Source organism: Amphiprion ocellaris, chromosome 20 (genome assembly GCF_022539595.1).
Source record: "Amphiprion ocellaris isolate individual 3 ecotype Okinawa chromosome 20, ASM2253959v1, whole genome shotgun sequence".
Taxonomy (NCBI): Eukaryota; Metazoa; Chordata; class Actinopteri; family Pomacentridae; genus Amphiprion; species Amphiprion ocellaris.
Genome location: NC_072785.1, coordinates 21,176,073 through 21,188,901, shown reverse-complemented (window position 1 = coordinate 21,188,901; position 12,829 = coordinate 21,176,073). Strand labels below are relative to the sequence as shown.

The 12,829-nt window shown below is 38.6% G+C and overlaps 1 protein-coding gene across 3 annotated transcripts in view; it reads left to right on the top strand.

Moving 5' to 3' along the window:
* The window catches only part of sntg2 (syntrophin, gamma 2), a 116,534-nt gene that overhangs the window by 34,800 nt on the left and 68,905 nt on the right, over window positions 1-12,829 (top strand). For all 3 annotated transcript variants that reach the window (XM_023261194.3, XM_035943928.2, XM_023261191.3), the window contains 2 exons: window positions 903-990; window positions 4,720-4,802. In XM_023261194.3, coding sequence (XP_023116962.2) covers window positions 903-990; window positions 4,720-4,802 — 171 coding nt within the window. The remainder of the gene's footprint in view (window positions 1-902; window positions 991-4,719; window positions 4,803-12,829) is intronic.

The following is a 12,829-nucleotide window of genomic DNA, read 5'->3' as shown; positions in this document are numbered from 1 at the left end:
CAAACAAACGAGTGCATTTTTCCCCCTTTAGCAGAATGATAATGAAGTGCAATCAGACCGTTCCCTGCATTGAGGCAGCACTGTGGAGATGGGTCTGGCTATGCAGATTGTTGCTGAATCAAGCTAGTCTAGGAGCAAAATTTATACTGATATGCAGTGTTAGACCAGTCTGAGTCTTTGTGACAAAGGGTCATCTGTCTTTTGCTATTAAGGACCCCTCATTATAGAACCACATTCTGCATACTGATCTCAGACACAGTCTCTAGGTTATTTTAAATCTCTTCCTAAAGCTTTTCTCCTTGTGAAAGCTTTTGAAACTGTTTCACATCTACTTTAATTTCTACTTTATTCCCCTATGTATTTCATCATATTTATTTTACTGTTTTTTAATGTGGTTTAATTTTTTATTTATGTTAGGCACTTTGTAGCAGTGTTAAGAACAGTGCTCCAAAATAAAGTGCTCTTTTATAATTCTCCCTTATGTAAGATACATGAAAAATAGACAAATTTAATATGTGATCCCTGAACCTTGCATGAAAGCCTCTTTTAAACTAGGACTTGACATGTTGAGGACATATTTTATATGATTTAGATATCAGATAATCAGACATTCAGAGTGTAATTACTTTGTGGTATCTTCTGTCACTGCCTGTCATAAGTGAAATGCCGGCCTTCAAGTTCTCCCTTTTGATGATTCAAGGGAAAGCACTTCAGTCAGGCATCAACTTCTGATTAAATATTCTTCACTCATCTCTTGTTACATTTTGTTTGCTCAGGGTGTGTACAGCTTGACATGAATGTGGCTTGTTTCATTTATGTGAGATTAAAGTTTATCTCCCTGCATCAGTCTCAATCTCTGTCTCTCTCTTGCTATCTATATCAATCTCTCTCCCTGCTGCCAGGTTCACCTCCTGCGTACTGCAGGAGATGAGGTCACCATCACCGTCCGCTACCTGCGAGAGGTTCCATCATTTCTCAAACTGCCTCTAGGTAAGCATCCACTGGTTGTGATGCCGATCAAGCTCACAATAAACTTCATTTCACCGAGAATCCTTAGCAGCAGAGAAGTAAACCGCATTTATGGGAGATTGTATTTTTTGCTCAACTTAACGCTTTAAAGCTGTTCAATAGATGAGCATTTATTCCATAGTAATAAATTGTCACGCTCTGTGGCCCGAGGCGAGCCGTAATGACAGAAACACCCAGAGCTGCACTTACCTTCAGCAGCTTGAAAAGATGAAAACTGAGACACTAAAATCATCCATGTGGAGCTGAGGAATATAAGATGTAGGTGAGAGAGGTGAGAAAATGATAGCAAGAAAATTAGAACATGGAGCAGTTAGCAAGGGCAAAAATCAAATTATAAATGCAGCAATTTTGTGGAGCACTGTTTTATATTAAGTGGGGCTACTTTGTCTTTTTTATATTAAGTGGAGGCGTGATAAAGTGCTGCACAGTGAAGGTAGGCGATTACCTGAAATAGCTCCAGAAATCACACGTGAGTTATAATTTCTATTTAAAAAAACGCACTTCATTACAAAAACACCATGTTGTCATGTTTTACATAATGAGCGGTAGTGCTCAAGTGTTCCATCTTACTGCAACAGGCCTTCTGTCTCATCCATCTTATGTAAATCTTGTGCAATTCAATATAAGTCGAAAGTTTAAACCTGCTACCTGTTCAGAGGTTTTCCTTTATTATCAGTATCCTCTACATTATAGATCAACGCTGAAGATATTAAGCTATGAACTGACTTGTAAGTGTAACTGTGTTAAACCAAATATCTTTCATATTTTAAAGTTCCTTAAAACAGTGGTTTGATTGCAGCTTTGCACACTGCTGGCAGTAGGAAGTCATCACCTGGAATGATTTCCAATTAACAGCTGTGCTTTGTCAAAGTTAGCTAGTGAAATTTCTTTCCAGCTTGATGCATTTTAGATCATCATCGGCATTGTGCTGAGGTAGATGGTTTGGGATGACTGCAGAATGAACGAAAATACAGCAAACAGGTGCTTAGCATGTATGGGAGCTTCTTAACGCTGCCTGAAAAAATAATTTAATAATGATAATTAAAAAGTATTTTGTTTCCTACAAAGTTCCAATGATACGATAAATTGCTTTAACGTCTGTAGCATTGTTCAACGATGTAGAAAATAGTAAAAATATGCGTGGGTGTGCTAAACTTCTGTGAAGGAGTTTAATGCTCTAAAAATCAGCTAATCTGTTAAATTTATCTGGACTGTGTGGGCTTAGACATATTTGACTGTGCAGCTGCAATGATTTGACTGCAATCAATTAATTGTTTAGTTGATTGTCTGAAAATTCATGAGCAACTAATTTTTCACATAAAAATACCAAAAATGCTTCTAGTTTCTCAAATAAGAAACCTTTTTTTTTTCAATATTTTATGAAAATAGGAGCAGCCCTATTGATTGGCAGAGACCTTCAAACATAAGTCAGCAACCATCACCAGATTTAAACTATAAATGGATTCTGGTTGGTATTCAGGAGTCCCTGACATCGTCTTTACAGAGACCAACAGGGCAGATAAAAGTCCACTACTCATATTATTATTAGTAAAAGTGTGAATGGTATGATATAGTATCTTGTAAATAGTAAAAAATAGTGCTTGATTTCAATTATGTGTTCATCAAATATGTTCATCTGCTTTCTTGCCCAGAGTTCAGTGAGAAGATTGATATCGCTGCTATATATGCTTAGCCTGGCTCTGTTTAAGAGTAGCAAAATCTGCTTTGTCCAGCACATATCTGCTGCAAATTATTGTTCTTGCTTGATATCAGTTTCTGAGCTTTAGAGTCGCTGGTTGTAGATTTTGTGACATTTGGGCTAGGCAAGAAATCTTAGACTTAGCTAAGCTAATGGTCTCTTGGCTCCAGCTTCATACGTAATGGACAGATATGAGACTAGCATTAATGTTTTCATCTATTTCTCAGCCAAAAAATGCTCCCTTAAAGGTCCCATATTATATCCCTTTTAACAAGTTCATGAAAGTCTTGCATGTCCCCAGAATGTGCATTTCCAGTTTCAGCTGAAAATACGACACAGTTCTACCATTCTTATATTACCCCTGGTTTAAGACCTGTTCCAAATGCACTGTTTTAGTCTCAGTACCTTTCAAGCCAACTGAGCTGCTGCTGCCTACACAGCTTTCAGGAGAAGACAGCCAGGCACACCTCTCTTTGTGTCTACTCTGGGTGCATTCCAATATCCATACTGCCATACTATATAGTATGCCAGGAGGAGATTTTGTATGTTCTAATACATAATATGTCAAATGTAGTGTGCCAGAAATACCCAGATGTCCTACTACATCCTGTCGGATTTTGCAGAATGTAATCCAGCATGTTTTCCTGGGCATTCTGAACCACAACCATCTGCATAGTTACGCCACCGTGTCTCATATGAGTGTAAACAAGCTTGAGCCGCTGAAAGAGCTCAAACAGATGACGGCTCATGTCTATAGATTGCAATGAGGAACCTTTAAAGTGCAATATTATTACAATGATGTATGTCCTAGTTGCACGAAATGGTACTTTCATATGCACTTCATGAGGGTGGCTTCAATACATAAAAAGAAAAAATATGCAATTTAGAAAGCTGTTGTTCAATGAATGACAGGGAGGAGGAGCCAGTAGGGGGAGGCGGTGCTAATCTTGTGACATCACTACAGGCTGCAGACCTGAATTGCTCATTCTGTGACCCACTTTCTAATTAAGTAAGAAAAGAAAAGAAAAATAGAAGGGATGGTCTTTATTCCTGTTTTGTGGGACATGTAGTTATGTTCAACATCAATAAAAGATTAGATTTTATGTAATGTGGCCCCTTTAAACTTAAAGCAAATCAACAATCAACATAAGAACTTCTTGCATTTCATCTTGATGCGTAGTTGTGTTTCAGAAACAAAACCCTACACTGCTGCGCTGCCAGTGATTGTTGTCTTATGTATTAGCTGTAAGCAAAAGAAGGCGTGAACCCCATCGAATACAAATAGTTTCAGCATCCACTAGCAAACATGATATTCTTTTTGTACAATTTACCAAATTATGAAAAGCACACAGATGTAGAAAGTAATTAGTCCAATTAGGTGTGCATGAATATTCATAGTTCAGTTGATAAACACATTCTCCCAAATTCAAAGTGAGTTACAAAATCCAGCCTTCACATCTTGTGAGTAAGTTGACATTCATAGGAAGGTCTCCGTGCAGAGATACTCAGGTTTCGCTGTAGGTTGTTTGGCTCGATGAATTGGGGTTTTGTTGCCTGAGAGCGAAATGGTTCAAGCTGTATTCTCTCTAAGCCGTCCTTTGTTGTACCATGGCACAAATTACAAGCAGGAGAGGCCAGGAGCTGCTTGCCACACTTTACCGAGTGTGACCGAACCAGAAAGCAGGTCCTCTAACGCCAAGCTAATATCATATCAAAGAGCAGCATTCATCTCTCTTGGATGCTGCCTGTGATCTGCACAGCACAGCTTAAAGGCAGGGCAGCAGAATAAAGTCGATAATAACCCTTAAAATTTAACACTATGAGCTGGACTTTGCTGTTTGAGGTTTGTGTGCAACTCCTGACTTATTTTCTTTGTTCCTGAAGGAATAAAATAGTCATTAATAGTATAAAGTTAGACTAAATGTTTAACAGTGATTCTTCAGAAGCCTTTTTGTAACGAACATGAATCATTCTCCTTTTTTTATCCCCAGGTTCTCCAGGCCTGGATCACAGCCGGGTATCCTCCCCACTGTTTGACAGTGGCTTACATTTAAATGGAAACGGAAACAACACAGTAAGAAAGATCTTTTTGATGTTGCATGGGGAAATTTCATTGGATTGTGTTTGATCTGCTTCCCAATCAGTACCTCGATCTTTTTAGTTTTTGCATGTGACTGATGCTCTTGAATTAATTTTTTAACAGATTGAGCTTAAGGTTTAAAACGCTGAAAAAAATGTGCTTGTGAACGGAAGGATCTTTTTCTGAGGGGCTAATTCACTCGAATCATTAACACCTTCTAAATAATGAGCTACAAACTTGAAAGTTGGATGAATATGCTTTTGAAAGTGCAGTCCTTTTGAAGTAGCCTCTTCACTTTGTATTACTGATGTGTTTTATCCTCACAGAGTAAAAGTCACATCTCTGGAATTAGACATGACTGGAGGATGCTGTATCCAAACAAACATACAATACTTGCGTCTATACTGGTGGTGTTTTGACTCTGTTAGGAGTCCATTAAGACTGTTGGTGCCATTGATATTGACAAATTCTTCAGCTTTCACTTGTGAAGCATTCTGCATGTTTACTGCACTGTTACTCACTTTTCCAATCATATAAGCTCAATGGCCATAACAGTGCAACACACATTAGCTCTGATCTATAAGGGTTTTGTGTGTGTTTTGGCCCATTTCTAAACAGAAATTATTAGCAGCTCTACATGCACATGAGCTAAGGCTGCAATTCATTTCAAATGGAGAATGTTTGGAAATCTGTCGTCTATTCCTAGACCACAAATAGCGATAGTCAATCAAAGATAAATTTGCCAGGTTCTCCTTGTAATTCCATTTAGTGCAAGGAACCTTTTTTGTGACAGACCCAAAAGCAGTAAAAGCAAAGGTGAAACAAATTGTTTTAATGATAGTTCAGTTCCTACAAGTGTCCCAGTAAGCCAACAGGACCCAGATACTGCTTATTCTTGTTACTACTTTAACTTTTCCTGTTATAAAATGCCAAAATCTCTGCTGTGAAAAAGGTCAAGGGATGCTTGGATTTATGTGAGATCTCCGTAATCCGTGTACTAATCAAAATGATCAAGGTGTAATTTAGGAGCAGCACCTGGCTCTGCTGTGTCCAGACAAGCGGTGTTCAAGAACAGTATTCAGCAGCTGGTCACCTCTTTTTGGAAATGCTCAGAATGTACAGTCACTTGCAGTTACGTGCATAAAATGTAGGAAAATAGACGTAGAAGGGAAAGAAATACAGGAGTATTGACAAATATGAAACATTAATGGATTAAAATTTTGCAAAAAGGTGCAAACTGGTGTTGTTTGCATTTGAAGGTGTCCTGTCAACACTTTTACACACATCTATTTTATAATGATAGACTACAAGGAAAACTTTATAGCATATCTGAGTGGTGGCACCATATCCATCTCCATTTTTACGATGTGGAAATATTCATATCTACATCAAATTTGGATCCATAATAAATTTTAGGATAAAGAATAATTTTCAACATTGCATTTTCCTTTAAAATGGGGGGAAATATCCCAAATGTTTAACATTTTAACAAAAGATCACTGGAAGACAAAATTTGGTGTGGGCATGAGTAATTTTTGCGTACCTGTTTTCCTATGGTATATCCAACAGTGGTGGACTTTTTATGCAGTATTACATTTTAATCAAGAACGAGTAGTTTGAGTGATGACATGTATTTTCAGTCACTGTGACGTCCTTAGTTTGAACAATTTTTTGAAGCCTGAGATGCATAAACTTGCTACAGGGTTGGAGGTTGGAGGAAGTGGCTACTTCTTCCCAAACCGCTAGAATTACACTTCTTTGTTACTTCTCAGTTCTGTCATTTACACACTGTGACTTTCCAGCTGGATTGCTAACTGCTCGTAAGTCTCTAAAGGTGTTTTAACACAAGACATTTTGATATGTCACAGTAGCAAAAGATGTATAGAAATTACAACAATAATAATGGTGGGATTCCATTTAGTTCTCTCGTTGTCAGCGTCCTGTTATTGTGCAAGCAAGGTCACTGTCGTATTGTGATGGCCTGATGGCAGGCTTGAGTAGAACAGATGTTGTTGACGTTATTTTTGACCCTGGTGCTTTTGTTGTTATGACAAGCAAAATGTCAGCAGTGAGAAAGGCTCATACAATGTAAATGTAAAATCTGATGGATTTGCTAATGGTCAGCTCATTAGCTCACATTTTATAAGAACCCAGGAAAGAATTGAATTTTATTGAATGTTTTTTTAGTGTTGAAGGTTTTGTAAAACAACTCTGCTTTACTGTGAGCTATTTCAGTATTGAGGTCCCATCATGCCCCCTTTGAAAGTTCTCTAGACAAAAACTAACAGCTAGCTGTCTGGCCAGTTAGCTACATATCAACTCCATTATCCCCCCCAAGGATTGATTGTGCTCTTATCATGTTGATATCTCATTAGGACATAGACAAGGTGAATTAAAGCTGTCTTAAGAGTGGCAGCAAATCTATCTTGGAATGGGAGGTTAACTCCAACAGCATGTCTGAAAACCAGCAGTAAGACTCGTACAATATAAATACTACTAACGGAAAAGGTCTGCAGTACATTCAGTTAAAAATATAAAGGTATACTGTAACACCTTCTCTTGCAGTCAAAGTCAAACCCAACAGAGATTTTCCCTGATTTCCCTCGGCTAATGCTAGCCGGATTCCCTGCCTGTTTTTCCATTTGTATGTTGGTAAGCCAGTATGTAGTTTCCAAACATTCTGATAACCTCCCGGTTGTGTTTCTAATGATGAATGGATGGAAGATAGTTGCGATATATCGTAATTGTTGTTGTATTAAATGATGTTGTATTGGTATCATTCTATGATATTACTGCAGCATTACAGAACAATCCCCATGAGGACTGATTAATTTAAGATCATATGGTAATGTCATCAGAACGTCACCTAATGTTGGTGATGTTGCAACGACCACATTTTGACCGAAGTGCAACCTTAGAATTATGCATTGTGTTTGTCTTCATATAGAGCAGCTGTCAGTCATCAGCTATAGCTGTCAGTCATGACAACATGCATCCTTTAGTAGCATCAAATTTCTAATCAATAACAAAGTTATCTCACAAGTTAACACTGGAACCACCATCAACATGATAAGAAGTACTATCCATCCATCCATCCGTTATCTATACACCGCTTGATCCTCATTAAGATCGCAGAGGGGCTGGAGTCTATCCCAGCTGACTTGGGGCGAAGGCAGGGGACACAGGGCCACATATACAGACAAACAATCACTCTCACATTCACACCTACGGGCAATTTAGAATGATCAATTAACCTCAGCATATTTTTGGACTGTGGGAGGAAGCCGGAGTACCCGGAGAGAACCCACGCATGCACAGGGAGAACATGCAAACTCCATGCAGAGAAATCCTGAGAAGGCCAGAACGCGAACCAGGGATCTTCTTGCTGCAAGGCGAAGTGCTAACCACTACACCACTGTGCAGCCCTAACGAGTACTAAATATGGAAAAAAAAAACATTTGTCAAAAATAATGTTTGAAATTTGAAATGTACTTGGATTTTTGAGTTTGGCTCATGGATGAATGGGGTTTCACCTGTTCTGCGACCAGCCACCATGTGAAGTTATCCAACTTTCATCCATCTGTATGTACAGTTTATGGTTAAGACCTTGAAGCGTTGGAGGGCACATTTGGTGTAAATAATACAACAAGTAATATAATTCCTTCTGCTTTTGATTAAAATGGAAAATTTTTAATATGAATAATAGAAACCAGCAGCTTCCAGTTTCGCTCACTGTATGACTAAGTTTCATTTTGCATTGGTTGGCTGCAGACGCAAATTCAGCTATGTATATTGGCTACAGAGAGTCTCTGTATTTCTGATTGTAGCTAGCTCAGCAGGACTGACCACTAGCCAGGCGGCAGCAACGCTATCAGCTGCAGCCTGAGCCTCTGCCTCTCTTTGTGGACTGTGGCTCATACAAATCCTCTTTGACTTTGACATGTTATTAAATGTGAAGTAATCCATAGTGTCCTCTACGCCTGTATGCTGGGACGGTGTTCAGCTGTCCGAAATGTGGGTCCCAACCCTGATAGCTGACTGCTCTGGAGCCAGTCCCCTGGCAGAAGGAGGAAAATTAAGCTCATCTCAGCCAAACACTGCCTGTTGTTCTGTCACCCTTCACTGATTCCAGCATTGGCTAAAATATGGTGATGCGGTGGCTTCACTGACACAAAACAGTAAAGCAAGTTTTGTCCAAGAAAATAAGTGTTAAAATACAACACACTCGTGTTTTTACATGGTGGGGGGAGAATTCTGTATTGGCATTTTGCAATTTACTGTGGAATTATTTTTTCATAGCTCTGTATCGAATTGAAAAAGAGAATCACCGAGATGCTGAATGTATGTCATTTTCTTTTCATATCTGCGGCCATATAATCAATGCGTGACCTCTGCTCGCAGTAGCAATACAGCAGCACTATTGCAACTCAATCAATGACTGTGGTTTTGATGGGTGGAAAGGGTCAAAAGGAAGAACAAACGGTCAAAATCATTCATTTAGCTCTGTTTCATCCTGCAAAGCTGTTATTGGCTCCTTGAGCTTTCTTGATCTTCGAGCAGTGATAACTGTGATTACAGTGTATACTGCTGGGATGATAGGTGGGAGTAGTTTCACTGTAGGAGCAGCTGATTTCACAGAGTTCAATCTTCCCAGAACACAGTGTGATACAAACACGGGGCAAATGCTCTGTATTGCTGGGCCCTTAGAAGGATGAATCAAGAAAAAAATTAATGATGAAATAAATATCCTGCATTTACCTCCAACAGTGTTGGTCAAATTTGGAAATTGGTTTGGGTATTGCGTCGAGCTCTTGTGGGTAAACATAATGTAAATGTAAAATTTTTCCCTTGGAGACAGTATTTCACCGTTTTAATGGTGAGACTTCAGAAAACTGCTTATTAAAATGGTAATCTATAATGAAAAGAGTAGCCTTAAAGACTGCATGTCTGGCTCGCGATTTCGCATGAATTATTCAGAGAAAGCATGAAGGACAGCAGGTGGCCACTTTAACCTTTCACAGATAATCCAGATTTAAAGTGTTTCCATTTAAATCCCTGGCAGGAGCTGGAGAAGGCAAAACATCCCTGTGAGCTGGGTCTTTGCATGGTCTGCAATTCTTTCAATTCCCAGTATGTGCACATGGTTTATCTGAGGTAAACAATAGACCCTGACACATACATACCTCGGCAAAAGCAAATATTGTATGACTGTGTGACATAACGGGTCAGCTGGCGCTGGCAGGGAGCTTTACATTCAATTTTCCAGTTAAAAAGCAGGCGGCTGACAAACACAATTAGCTTGGTGGCTTCCTCACTCCCGAAATAACATTGGAAAACACAAAATTGCAAAAGCTGGCCTCTGGAGAGCTTTTGGTCATGTCACGAGAGATTCTTCTTGCCTCACAAATAAGGACTATTATGTGGGTGGTTGGTGGTTGTTTTTTGTCTTAGAGTAATTGCTTGTTGTACTGTGAGTTATTTTTCAGTGCAGGGTAAGGCACCAGTTCACTTTAATGCTTAGAGTATAATGATAGAAAGCCTCAAGATAGGAGTGGAATGAAAGTAGGGCAACTTTATTTCTTCCCCCAAAAAGGACATTGCATCCTATTAAATAAGTCTGTGTTGTATGAAATAGTCTGCACTGAAAAGCTTCATTAAGCCCGAGTTTGCCCGACAGTTGAGACTGCAACTGACCTCACACTAACTATACGGCTTTTGCAAACTCTGTGTAGTAAATATAATTAACTGGATGTTTTATGTAAATTTTCTGATTTGGGAATTTTGCTCAAAAACATAGCAGTTTTTTTGTGAATGAAGATTGTATTTGTTGGACACATTTAAAGCTACACTGATGTGTATTTTTACATAAACAAAGGTGCCAAAGATGTGGAATATGTAACAAGTCTCTTGTTACATATTCACATTCAGTCAAGCAGCATGTGACAATATTAATGCTAATGTTGGTTTTTCCTTAGTTTGTAATCTCCTATTCATAGCTTGACATGTTAGAAAGTGAAGGGTTTGTAGATGTTGTAATATTCACAGGATTTTCTGTTACAATATGTACTTCACTGGGAAGATAGCTGTTCTGGGAATTACTGGTTGGATTCATAGAACCTAAAAGGAAAGATATTGAGTGTTATAGCAGGCTGGAATAGCAGGTCTGTAATTTAGAGCCATCACAAAATTGTTCAAGTGCTCACTTTCTACTTGCTGTTTTTGAAGTTATTGTGCCAGAGCTGATTGTTAGACCTCCAGTGTGCCAACTCTTTTCATTTTACACTCCCGTTTCATGTTGTCGGCAAACTGCCAGGCCTGAGGCTGTTTATGGGATGTTTTTTGTTTTTAGCCATCATAGCCTTGATGCTTGATGATATCCACCAGACGAAAATGCAAAAAACTCTGAGACATTTTCATTACATATAGGTATAAGTGATGTCACGTGCATTCCTGGGTCTCATTTTTGTTTATTTTTTTTTCTTGAAAGGCCATAAGTTTCCAGAAATTTCATATCTTAGCACACGAACACTCCAGAGCTTCAGCAGGAAATCCCTTTGATGTGACTTCCTCAGATCTGAGAAAGAACTTCTTCCTAGACTCACCATTTTTCATAAATGCTCGACAATCGCACAGAGCGAAATGGTAGAGAGAGGCTGCAATTTTTCCACTGACAGCAGACCCACTAAACCCAAATGCAGTGCAGCCACAAGGGGCATGGAGGGGTGGGTGAGGTGCATGATGCTCCTATTTTCTTGACAGAAAAGACATTCCTTTTTGAGGCTCATATCGCTCTCTGTGCTTGTACTGTACATTAAATGGACGTATGGTGTATGGTCAGCTGAGTGCACTAGGGAATGTCGAAAATCATTTTAAAAATGTAGGAAAAGTCAAAATAGTTGAGGTAAAATTGGCACAACAAAAGTAAATAAGTCACATAAGTCACAGAGGAACTGCAATGCTGCATGACGGCAATAAACACCTTTTCTTTCACATCAAATAATTCTGGGTTAATGGTGAAAGATGCAGTGTATTTCCCAATAATACGTACCAATTTGTTCATTCTTATTTGCATCATAGTAATTGTCTCTACTGAGTAAACACCCAGAACTTACCTGCAATCAAAGTCTAAACACTTAAGTAGCTAATGGCTTTGATTGGAATTAAAGGACTAATTTACGCTTTACTTTCTCGTAACTTTGCTAATTCCTTCTGTCAGACTTTCTGTTTTTGAGCCCTGAACTGTCAAATATTGTTGAATCACTGATATAATAACAATACCCTGTGCTACATTTTTTGGGGAATGGCAGTATCTAATTGGTTGGCAGGCAGCAAACTAGCAACAAATAGTCAAAAGCATTACGTTTTTGGGTTCTCTGTTTGTTAATCTCATTCTATGAGGAATTCCTTCAAGGAATTTCCTCAAATTTGGTGTAAACATTGGCTTGAACTCGAAGATGAACCAAATAAATTTTGTATTCACTGGTCAAAGGTCAATGTAGACAATGTGTCACCTCACAATACACCTTTTTGACCACAACTCCAGAATTCATACGCTAATCATGACACCATGTCATACAAATGTCATGCAGGATACAAGTATGAAGTGATTGTATTGTATATCCAATCGGTCAAATATCAACTGCAATCTGACATGATAATGTTCTAAAAATACTTTTTTCCTGCCATTATTGAATGCCACAACTTAGGAACAGAAGGGGAGATTTTGACCATATCTCACATTTGGTCAGATACTGAATTCCTGACACTAATCTGTGGTGATTGTGTCGATCTTCTGTGCTGTCATGTTAAAGATGTGCTTAAATCATCCACATTTTAGAATTAGTATCCTCTTTGCAGCATCATCCATATTGGAAACATTGTCTACTGTCATGACAACAACTTTGTATTCTACCAGAACCAGATTTATTGGCCAAATTTGGACATTTTCAAGACATTTGACTATATTTGGTGATCTCTGCCATTAAGTCTTCACCATCTATATTATTTAAGTCTGGACAGAC